Source organism: Apodemus sylvaticus, chromosome 1, assembly GCF_947179515.1.
Source record: "Apodemus sylvaticus chromosome 1, mApoSyl1.1, whole genome shotgun sequence".
Classification (NCBI taxonomy): domain Eukaryota; kingdom Metazoa; phylum Chordata; class Mammalia; order Rodentia; family Muridae; genus Apodemus; species Apodemus sylvaticus.
Window position 1 is genome coordinate 13,849,888 of NC_067472.1, and position 12,321 is coordinate 13,862,208.

Here is a 12,321-nt window from a genome sequence, read left to right on the forward strand (position 1 = left end):
AAAACAAGAAGCAAGTGTGTAACAAAACCCCAGGGGGGGTGTATAACCAGGGCTTAACCTGTTCCTCTTGGACAAGGCCAGATACAGCCACTGACCGAAGGTCTTGGCCAGCGCTCACTGACTCCCAACCAAGCCTGATACGTGGTTGTGGTCCAGCCTGTGCTTGGAGACACACGGGTCTTTCTCTATGGTGGATCCCACTGCACTACAGGGAAATGCTCGTTGGTTAGACCCAGCGATGCCGAGGCCGGCATCTTGCCTCTGTTGTAGTGCTTCCCTGTGAATCCTTGAGGCAGTGCTGCCCCGGAGGCCAGGCCAACACCATCGTGGCTAGATACTCATACTGCCACAGCTTCGCTTGACGTCACCTGTCAGATGACATAAGGCTCCCTTGGCTACTGCGACTTAGCTCACGATAGCTCTTAGAGAGGATGCGTCCCCAATCAATCGCTTAAGCGATTGGTCGGATTCAGGGATGTTGACTCACTGTACAGAAATAGGGACCAAAACAACCGTTCAGGCTTTTCAAAAATTCTAAGCATTTGAGGTAGGTGGAGATGGGCTGAGGATACGATTGAAGGCCTGGAAGAAGAGCAAGCTCTGTAGCCCTGAGCCTTAGGCCCAGCCCGGCAGGTTTCTTGGATATTGAGCAGCTTTCATTCTCTGGGTTTTATTCTTAAACAGGCAACATCTCTGGCATGCTGCCCGTCTTCCCCGTCAGCTGCCGTGGGGACGGTGGATGGCCACGTGTACTTCCTGAACACCATGGATGTGGAGTCCCCTCAGGTGATCCACAAGGCCTTCCTCTCCCAATCACCGGTGAAGATAGTGACGTAAGCATCACCAACGCTAGCCACGCTATCGTCAGGCCGGCCTGTAGGGGGCGCAAGTGAAACGCACTTGCTTTTCAGCTCTACACATTTCACATCTTTGGAATACTCACTCAGTTCAGCATTCAAAAAAATAAGAAGGCAGGTGGGGGGGGGGGACAGTCCGTCACACACAGTTCCCTCCCAGGAGCAGCCTATTACCAATTTCCAACGTCCCCTTTCAAAGACATTCTTATCCACAAACAAAATGACCAGTAATTTTGTTCACATACTCGGTCTTCAAATACTGAGGAGGCTGGAGCGTGCTCTTGTGGGCGGGTGCACTGAAGTATGTGGAGCCAGAGGTCAAGCTTGGGTGTGCCTGTTCCCTAGGATGCCGTCCACCCTGGTTTGGGGGTGTTTTCCTCTGTTTGGGGCGCGTCTCTCCCTGGGCCTGGGAACTCACCGATTGGGCTAAGTGGGTTGGCCAGTGAGGGCCAGAGATCTCGTCTCCACCTCCCCAGCCCTGGGATCACAGTACACACGCCACTGTGGATTTTTTTTTTCAGGCGGGTTCCAGTGCTCAAACTCAGGTTCTCCTGCTGGAGGGAATAGAACCTTATCAACTGAGCTAGCGCCCCAGCCCCACTGGAGAACGTTCAACATCGGCGTTAGAGTTGATCCTCGTTCTCCTTCCTGGAGGGTGGCAGAATATCTGATTATATACCAACATTTCATCATTTTTCTCAAATAGTACATTGGTGGACATTTAAATTGTCTCAAATCCTTGAAGCAATATTCTCAAAGTTACTTGTACTATTTTGAAGGCTGTTATACAGAGCGATGAGTTTCAAGGGCCATTTTTATGCTTTGTTCTCGCCCACCATCACCGCCCCGCCCCACCCCACCCTACCCCACTCCTGCACCTCCCTACCCCTCCCTGCCACTCCCTCCTGGTGCTCAGCTTGTCTCTCCCCCGCCCCCCCTACTCCCAAGCTCCTGTTTCCCCATTCATTCCCCTTTTGCTGCCTCATAAGATATATTTTCTGCTTTCACGGTTCATTATCCTCTCTTTTTTGATCTCCTGAAATGGGCCTTAAATCTCGTCAGATACTGATTGGTTACCCCACAAGCTTTATGTCACTACTACATGACTATCCCACAGGCAGGCCACCATTGTTGATCAAAGGCTCGCCCAGCCTGCTCTCTTAGACAACCCAGGACCACCTGCCCAGGGGTAGCACCACCCACAGTGGATTTGTCCCCCACCGCAGCTCACACATAAGTCATTAATCAAGAAAATGCCCTCACAGACCTGGCCACAGGCCAATCTGATGCTGTCATTTTCTCAATTGAAGTTCTCCGTTCCCAGATGACCCCCTGCTTGTGTCAAGTTTACCAAACAAACAAACAGAACCCTAGCCCGCAGAATCACTTACAGGATTATGAATGAGAGTTACTCTTGGGAAACCATTCAAAGACAACTGCACCACCAAAGCCCGCCCACGTATGGGACAGCTCACTAAAGTGGAAAACCGGGAGCACTCACGAGAATCCAATAAAAAGCCTGGCAGTGGTGGCACACACCTTTAATCCCAGCGCTTGGGAGGCAGAGACAGGCAGATTTCTGAGTTCAAGGCCAGCCTGGTCTACAGAGTGAGTTCCAGGACAGCCAGGAGTACACAGAGAAAGACTGTCTTGAAAAACAAAACAAAGCAAACAAAACCAAAAAAACGAATCCAATAAAAACCCTCAGCGATGTTACAGAGTGTACTTTGCAGGTGGCTCAGCTGGGCTCGGCCTCTTCCGGGGCCGTGATGGGACAGTTTCTTCTAAGCATCTCAGTTGGACTCGGTTCCCTTCAGGCTGCTGGGATTGGACTGAGCCTCCTGTGGGCAGCTCAGCTTACGCGACTGTCTCTCATCAGGCCTTACTGCTTGTATGGGCTTTGGGAGGGACTTTGCAGGACACTAGTCCTGCCAATCCATGAACACTGAAACCCTTTCCATTTTCTGGTGTCAACATCTCTCCCAGGGGGGTAAAGTCTTCCTTGCTGGAGTCTTTCACCTCTGTTTAGGTTTATTGTTACATTTTTGGCTTATTTGTTTTAATCTTTTGGGAATGGGATATTTTTCCAAATTTCTTTTTTTTTTTTTAGCCTATTTTTATTGGTACACATAAAAGCTACTGGATTTTGTGTGTAAATTTTATCTTGCTACTCAGCTAAAAGTATTACCTACTCAAAGATTTTCCGGTGAAGTCTGTAGTATGTTTTAAGTATCACTTGACTTGCAAATGAAGATGTTTTGATTTCCTCCTTTCCTTTCTCTTTCATTCCCTTGTCTTACTGTCCCAAGACCTTTGGCATAGTGTTAAATACTGTGGAGGGAGTTGGAACTCTTTTTTTCTCTCTCCATATTTTAGCAGAAATGCTGACTTTTCCCCCAACATATAGAACTGGGCCTACGGGTTTGTCATATGTAGTCTTTGTTGAGTACAGAAATATTCCTGAAATTCCTTGCAATTTTGATACTTTTACTGAAAGGAGACAATACATTTTGCCAAAGCCTTTTCTGTGTTCATCTAGGTGATTGTGTGATTTCTATCCTTAAGCCTATTGTGTGTTGTTTAAGTTTATTATGTGGCAGATGTTGAATATACATCGTATCTCCTTGGAGATGAAACCAATTTATTCCTGATATCTAAGCTTTCCCTGCTGATCTCTGTGGCCTCCAGCACAGTGGGTAAGTGGGAGTGACTCCTCCTTGTCCCCTGCTCCTCTATACTGTGTCTTTCTGTGGGCTGCCTCTTCCCAGACTCTTTTCCTTTGGTTCATATCGTGGAATTCTTTTCTATTTTGAGAAACATGTAGAAGTGTTTCACGAAGTTCCTCCTCTTTTTCCGTGCGGCCGTTGTAAGGTACTGTAAGGTACTGTTAAATCCAACATAATTTAAACACCAGGTCAATGTAGATGACAAAAGTCTATTGTAATCAAGCCCCTACTGATCGATCAGGGCCACAGAACAGACTCAGGAGCTGAGCTGCAACAACGAGCCAGAATATTTAGAATATTTAAGCTTGCAAATCATAAATATCTGTGCCAAGTTATTGTTACTTTTTTTCCCCCACCAGTCAGAATTGGAGTTGTTTTCTGGGCCTGGGAACGTGAATGTAGTTTAGCCTTGCCCACAAGATGGAAAGGTTATCTTTAAGATGTCTGGACTCTTAAACTTAGTGAAACACTTCTACATGTTTCTCAAAATAGAAAAGAATTCGACGATAATGAACCAAAGAAAAAGAAAAGAGTCCACACAACTTTCTCCTTCTCTTACCAATTTACAATGAAATATCTGCCTATCTTTCCTGAGTGTTTTTTTGTTTTTGTTTTTTGATTGGCTGCTGTTGGCCTGGGCATTTTCCAATTGGCTGGCTGTTGGTCTGAGAGTTTTTTGATTGGCTGTCTGTTGGCTTTGTTTTGTTTTGTTTCAGGGCTTAAGACTGAACCCGGGGTCTCACATATGGTAGGTGAGGCCTCTGCCACTGAGCAACATCTCCAACCCTCCTGTGCCTTCTTGATTATGTATTTGTAAATTAAATTTGGGATAGCATTGGCTCAGAGGGGAATGACTACATCAACATGTAGATGTCCACTTTTATAAAGTCAGAGAATATTTTAAAATGGCAAACAATAGGACCAGGGGCCTAGCCTAACAGTAGATGGCCGACTTCGTGCGCACAGGACACCCAGTTCCATCCCAGCAGCACAACACAAGTGAATCCATAAGTAAATGACACCGGCTCTAAGAGTGGCTGGTTTTGAATGTGTTCCTGTGGTCGTACATCCAGCAAGCTCGCTCACCACCGACCTGGTGAAATGAAGCCTATTGGGCACCTTGGCTTTCTTCTCTTCCAGTTACGACCAGCGAGGAATCTTTCTGCTAGTCGGTACAGAAGAAGGAAACATCTTTGTCATTGATTCCAGACCCTCAAAATCATTTCAGATTTTTGGATACACTGGTATGATACAGGATGTTTGTGAGTTTAAAATTTAGGTCGCTTTATGCCCAATAATTGAAAGTTAAAAATTGGAATTATATCAAAATAATTATGTATGTTGTATTTTCCTGAAAAAGAAAATTTTAAGTAAAAGTTAAGTTTCTATATTCTATTTAGAGAAACTGAGAGTACTAGAGTTGTCTAATATGTAACTGATGGCAAAAATAAAAAAATAAAACTTGTATCAACTACTGAATTAGTGAAAGTTCTGAACATTTTGATATTATAAGGGAAGGGAACAGATGGTTTATAACTGTAATAATTTAAAAGCTTTTTACCTCTGACCTCTGTTTAATAATTAATTTTTCTCTATAGCTTTAGTCCCAAATGTGTGTGTGTTCCCCAAGAATGAATTTGTAAATTTATTCATTTATTTATATAAAAAAGTTAAGTTCCTACTAAGTTCAAAATGTTGAATATGGGCCTTGTGGGGGATGGAATGGTCAAGGAAACAATTTAGTGCTAGTAGAAACAAATCTAGTTTCCCCTTCCAGTGAAGGGGAAAGGATGGGTGAAGGTATCCCAGCTGAGGGTGCCAAAGATGGAGAGAGACTGTATCCCAAGGGAACATTTTCACATGTGTAGGATGAGGTGTGTAGCACATCAGTGCTACAACTCAAGATTTCTTAGGTCTGATGTAAGGCCTAAGTGGAAGATTTTGGCAGATAACCATAACATTCTGTCTTCCTGAGCCATGGGCTTCCATATTGTCAAGACAGTGACCTAACTGCTCACTGGGACCAAAAAGCAACCCAGTCTGTAAGTCAGATGACTCTTGGTACTGTAGAGCCTAAGGCTGAAACCAGAGAGGATGCCTCTGCTGCTTGAATATCCCAGTTTTTAACTATGTATTGTAATGCTAAGTACTGTCCCAGAAGGTCTAGGCCTATAAATGAGTTCTCCTGGTTACCTTTACCCAGCTTTTGTTGTGCAAACCTCGTTCCTTAAATAAAAATGGCCACAGCCAATTACTAGAGGGATTAGAGGTGGGATGGTTTTTCAGTGCCTTTCAGAGAGAGGCAGAAAGAGAGAGGAGAAGCCTCCCTGAGAGGAGAGATACCTTGAGCACACAGCAAGGATCTGGGGTACACCCTGGGGAGGTAGTCAGGCCAGCAATAACAAGCATAGATTAGGGGGTACCTCCCAGTAATTGTCAAAGCCAAATTTAATAAAAACCACAATCTGGTCTTGTTTCTCTTTAAGCTAGTCAGGGATAAGCTATCATTGGTGGTACCACTGGCCCGCAGGTGGGAGAAGAAAAGCTGGGGCTCCTCACCTCTCCCTGAAACCACGAGCAGAGCATGAGACAGTGAACACGGCAGATGTTCCAAGTTGTGAGGGGCTAGCATCATCCCTTCCAGAAACAGCTTGAGGAAGACAGACGGGGTGAGAGTCCAGACAGGCAGCCCTAGGGCATGCTGGGCAGTTAGCAGGCTTCCTGAGAGACTGGTGGGTCAAGGAGGACACCGAGCGGGAAGAGGTTAAGTGGCAGCTGTTCAGGGCAAAGAGTAGAAGGAAAGTCCCGGCCTCTGGTGGGAAGAAGAGAGGGTGTCAGAGAGGATGCACGGAGCCAGAGAGCAGTGATTGGAGGTGTGTGGTCTCAGTGGGTTCAAAGTCACAGACGGGAGCCCTACATCCCGCCAGAGTTAGGAAACGAAGGGAGATGATGGGAGGGAACAGGAAAGGGACGAGGGAGCATAGTGAGGCCCGGGACAAGGACATTTTCAGAGATGGTCCCCGTCTCCCTTATTAAGGAACATGGAAGCCAAGCTGCAGAGTGCCTTAGAGGGAGGCAGGAAATGGCAGTGCCGGTCAGAGTTGGGGGTGAGGTAAATGAGGCATAGCACAAGTCAGTGAGCAGAATGCCCCAAGGGTCAGACTCAGCATCAGGACCATTTCCACTCCATATGTCAGGATGCCAAGAACATCAGTGTCTGAGGTTACCCAGTGTGAGAGCCCTGGAACTGGCTTGTGCCAGTTGGGAGCCGGGGCATGAGCACACAGGGTACAGATGGAAGGAACAAAGATGGCAGGCTCCGGAAGGCATCCCTGTTAGAACTAAACCCACCTGGCTGGAAAATCAGAAGTCTCCTCTATTGGTTTATCAGATAGGTCCCTTAACTCCTGCTTACAGGTCACTGTAAAAATCAGTCCATAAAATTTGCTACTGGAGACTGAGTGAAGAAGTATCTCCATTTTGACACACCAAAATACAACTTGGTGTGTGTGTGTGTGTGTGTGTGTGTGTGTGTGTTTAAGATAGTCAATATTAAGCCGGGTGGTGGTGGCACACGCCTGTAATCCCAGCACTTTGGGAGGCAGAGGCAGGCAGATTTCTGAGTTTGAGGCCAGCCTGGTCTACAGAGTGAGTTCCAGGACAGCCAGGGCTATACAACCCTGTCTCAAAACACCAAAAACCAAAATATAAAACCATAAGATAGTCAATATTAACAAAGGATCATGCTGGGGATTTGGGGAAAGTAGTTTCTCTTCTATCTTAGAATGATGCAGGATCCTTTAAACTCAGTCAGTGACTCCCTTGTACAGTCAATCCCCTTTTACTTTCAGAGACGGGCAAGGACATCCTGCAGATATCCACGGTGTCTGTCGTGGAATCAGACGTGGTCGAAGTGCTGGTATTGTCCCCGCTTCCAGAAATGGGAAGAAGCAGGATGGAGTACTTTACCTTGCCTGCCATGTTACCACAAGGTAAGGGGGGATGAGCAGCCCAGCCCCTTCTGCCTGGCCCCAAGGAGTTGCTCTGGTCCATTTCTGGTTCCCCAGTAAGGTGGTGGTTCTCTGTGCATCTTTACAAAGTGATACTCTGTGACTGTGAAATGTGTAAAGTGTCCCTCGGGACTGGGGAATGTTTCTTTGTTTGTTTGCTTGCTTCCTTCCTTCCTTGCTTGCTTGCTTGCTTAAATATGAGAAAATAAACCAGATCAGCTGCCATGCGATGCTCATCTGTCATTGTGTGGTGGTTTCTGTTCTGAAGTTTTAAATATTCAGTTATATTCAGACACTTTACAGTGTAGTTACCTAGAATTATAAAACAAGCTTACTGGGTTCATTAAAAGGCTGAGAGAAAACAGATACTGTTTTTGTCTCAGAAGGCAAATTTATCTAGTTATAAACTTTGAAAATATAGAATTACAAACATAGAAAATAAACAAACAAACAACAACAACAAAAAACCTCAAAGTACTTTTACGATTTTAATCCCTTCCCTTTGGAGGCAGGGAAGGCAGATCTCTGTGAATTCAAGGACAGCCTGGTCTACATTGCAAATTCCAGACCAACCAGAGTACCTATTTAGACCCTGTCTCAAATAAAAAAGAAAGGGAGGGGGAGGGGGAAAGGGAGGGAAGGGGAAGGAGGGAGGACAGGAGGGTGGAAAGACCTCATCCACTATCTCAGCACTTCAGAGGCTGAGGCAGAAAGATTGTTGCAAGTTTGAGGCCAGTAACATCTTTATCCAAAAAGAAAGCAAAGCAAGGAAGGAAGGAAAGAAGGAAGAAAGAAAGAAGAAACAAAGAGAATCTTGTTATTGTCTTATTTTAATGTTCATTTTTAAGCTAATTTGAAGCCGGAGACTGTGATATATAGTTTACTATCAGCATGAAGTATCCCTGGTTGAGGCAAATTGTTATTCACATTTTTTAAAACACCAAATAGCCTCAGTCTTATTAATCAAACGTTTACATTTTTCTCATTTCATAACTGTGTGTAGTAGTGATTTTCAGCATGAACTTGCAGGTGCGTGCTTGTGAGCTCTCCTCTTTCCCTATTCCAGTGGTTCCTGAAAACTTTTCTGATGAAAGAGGAAGGTTGAAAGACGACTTCACCCACAAGTACCTGTATGAGGTGGAACACACTCTGTCCTCTGCCGTGCTGGGCTTTGCAGGCAGCAAAATCTACGGCTTCTGCAGCCAGGTGCCGTACATCTGCAGCTATACGATGCCTGTGAAGGTACGCCAGACTCCGGCCATCACGGCTGAGGCCGCATTAATGAGAGGAGAGCCTCTTGGCTGCCTTGGCAGGTTAACTCAGCCAGCAAATGGCTTCCCTGGAACGGTAGCACCAGCATCGTGTTCACTTAGAGCCACTGACACCGCTCTTTGCTCCATCATGAATACAACTGAGTGGTCTCCCGTTTATATCACGCACACATCATTCTTGTCAGATAAATAGGCAGGTGACATAGCATTTGTTTAGCGCCTTAAAAATATCTAACATCAGATCTGTCCCATACAGACTGGGAAGATGGCTCAACGGTTATGAGCACTGACTGCTCTGCCAAAGGTTCTGAGTTCAAGTCCCAGTAACCACGTGGTAGCTCACGACCAACTGTAAAGAGATGTGATGCCCTCTTCTGGTGTGTCTGAATACAGCTATAGTGTATTTCCATATAATAAATAAGTAAATCTTTTTTTTTTCAAATAAGTAAATCTTTAAAAAAAAAAAAAGATCTGTTCCATAGATGCCAGGAGCTAACAGGTAGATCATTTCCTGTGAAACTTTACACCTTGTCACTAAGTAAAATTGCACGAAACAATTAAACTCTGCTTCTGTCACATTCCTTCGTCTCTCTTCACACTCCTATCATCCCGTGACACCTCCTGCTGCACACAGCAGCCCAGTGCCTTGGACGCTCAGTGTCCACTGCTGCCTGTCTTCAGATCCCTGGGAGGAGGAGACTCTATCCCAGGCCTCTCTAAATCACATCTTCTCCTGTAGCCGCCCGCGGCCACATGTGAACTGGAGACCTGGAAGAGAATTCTGGGGATAAACGGGAAGGGGACAAAAGAGAATTGAGTCAAGACGACATTTTGCCGATCGAGACTGCCTTTACTATTATTTAGCCAATATATATATAGTTTTTAGAAAACAACCCTGCCCCCCCCCCCCCAATGGCTGCGAATTCCTTGGTTGTTCTTCTCAGCGGGTCACCTGCTTCCAGTCTCGCAGGTCTCTGCTGGTCTCCAGATGAGACTGCCCTGAGGTAGCCTTGGTTGTCAAGGTGAAAGCAGCTGTATAGTTCTCAACGGGGAGATAACACCAGAAGGGTGGAGGATGACAGCCAGGAATGTCGCAGCCCGAATAGGATGGGCTGAGATGCTATGGGGGAAGGGACATTCTCCCTAGTGTTTTCTCTGTACAGCTGGTGCTAGACATAGAAATTAAGAAGAAAAAAAAAAAAAGAAGAGACAGTTCATGGTAACAGGATATTAAAAAAGTGTTATAGAAGACGCAAGATTCACACTGGTCTTTGAAGGAGGGGTCAGATTTGGAGCCAGGAAATGGCATGCGCCCCCTGGGACAGGACTGGCTGGAGCCGAGAAGGACCTTTCACACAGAAGGAAGGTCCTGTCTGAGGCTTGGAGAAGGGGTGACATGGGGCAGTGAGGAGGTGGGCAACTTTTATTTTGACGTGTGAATGATGGTATATGAAAATGATGGCTGAAAACCAAGACTGTCGGCATAGGCTTGGATCCTTAATGGCAGAATTACAAGTAAAGAAGCCATTCCTGGGTCCGAGATGGAGACCCGGGGGTTATGAGTACTTGCTTGTCAGGCATAGGAGCCTGGGTTTGATCCCAGCACTTGAAGAAGGAAGGAAAGGAAGGAGGAGAGGGGAGGGGAGAGGAAGGGAGGGGAGGAAGAAAGGAAGGAAGGAAGGAAGGAAGGGAGGGAGGGAGGGAGGGAGGGAGGGCAAGCTCCTTAGCTGGTAAAAATGAGCTTTTGTAAAGATGTAACAGTGATTGATAGACAGTATAAGCACAGGTGCCTACTCAGCCCCACACAAGGATAGAATCCCCAGATTTGAACCTGACCACATCTGTAACACACACCGACAGAGTCAACGCTGCGGCTGGCCCCACCTTTTTAACTACGCTCCCCTCTGCTTCGATCGGCAGGAGCACACTGGCATCTGCGTCCTCAAGCCAAGCCAGAAAATGCAGAGCAAACAGTACGGAGCCGGGAGGGTCTACATGTCTTCCCACGGACTATGGCTTATGACAATAGCCAAGTGTGGGATTCTCTGCATTCGAGATATGTTCACTCTGGTAAATGAACAAAAATGGAAATCTGAGTGGAGAAAGGGGGTGGGGTGGGGGCGCGGCTTGGAGAGATGGCCTAGTGGCCATCTTGGGGCATCTGTTGCTCTTGCAGAAGACTCAGGTTCTGTTTCGAGCATCCGCACCAGGCTGACCACCAGTCCCAAGGATCCGGCACCCTCTTCGTGTTTCCATGGACGCCAGGCCCACGCGTGGTGCACATACATGCACGCAGACAAAACACGCATACACATAAAATAAAAATCAATATTTTTCTAACTATATAAAAACATACGGTGTAGGAGCCAGAGAGGGCTCTGCTTAACTCTTCCTGGTGACCCAGGTTTGGCTCCAGCCCCTGGCCTGTGTGGCCCACAACTGCCTGTAACTTGTGTCTCAGGGCATCTATGCTCTGGGCTCCACTAGCACCTACACGTCTGTGTTCACACCCACACGGGCTCACAATGAAATAGGAATGAATTTCACAGTGTGGGGCATGTTTGTGCATTTCAGGTGGGAACAAACCCTAAGGAGAAGGAATCGGCTCTTCCCTCAAGTAAATTGACTCAGTTTCTTGTTTTCTTTTTCTTTTTCTAGACTCACTGAGAGTTTTAATATTTATTTTTAACATTCTTGCCAGTGAGCTTGCTACCCTAAAGAAGGGAACCCCAGCCAGCGCAGTGAGACCTGCACACACAGAACACAGGGCGGGGCCGGCAGATGGGCTCCTGCCCCACTTACCAGCAAGCTGTTCCCTGGAAACTCATGGAGGGGCTCTGAACTTTGCTCTACTGTGAAGTCAGGGAAACTGCTCCCCGGCCCCTAGAGGCTCATGGGAAGGATGTGCCCAGCAACAATGCTCAGCTGGTGTGGAGGGCCTTGGCTTGTCGCTGCTGTCCCCCTCGGCCCTTCAGCAATGCCAAGGGAGCAGAAGGGGCAGAGAGCGCCCTTGTCTGGGTCTGCGGGCACTAGCATCCGAGTTCCAGAACCCACAGGCCTCTGAGAAACTGAGACTGGTTTCTCTTCTGTAGAAAGTGAGGCATGCTTTTCTAGGTTTGAGACTGTACCGCACAGTCCATTGTGTGCCTTCATTAGCTCAGTGATTCTTACCCAGTTCCCCACCCCTCTCCTCTACCCATCTCCTCCACACACCCATGAGACAACTTCCCACACGTCCACTGATACTGTTATCTCTGGCTGGGCACATAGTAGTTCCTTTCCTTCTCGTTTAGAAGAAAGCAAATCTGGACAAACTCGATGTAGTTCCAGAGGAAAATCTTGAGTCTCTTAGGGACTGTTTTTTTTTTTTTTTTCTCTTCTCAGTGTGTGTGTGTGTGTGTGTGTTCATGTTCCCTGTGGGTTGCAGCGCACCCCCCCCACACACACACACACACAC

General features: G+C 46.7%; 1 protein-coding gene across 1 annotated transcript in view; it reads left to right on the top strand.

The window, feature by feature from the left end:
- Window positions 1–12,321, top strand: part of Cfap43 (cilia and flagella associated protein 43) — an 89,025-nt gene that overhangs the window by 31,196 nt on the left and 45,508 nt on the right. Inside the window, exons 11-15 of the mRNA XM_052183964.1 lie at window positions 685–833; window positions 4,724–4,827; window positions 7,435–7,575; window positions 8,660–8,835; window positions 10,785–10,934. Of these exons, the coding sequence (XP_052039924.1) occupies window positions 685–833; window positions 4,724–4,827; window positions 7,435–7,575; window positions 8,660–8,835; window positions 10,785–10,934 (720 nt within the window). The remainder of the gene's footprint in view (window positions 1–684; window positions 834–4,723; window positions 4,828–7,434; window positions 7,576–8,659; window positions 8,836–10,784; window positions 10,935–12,321) is intronic.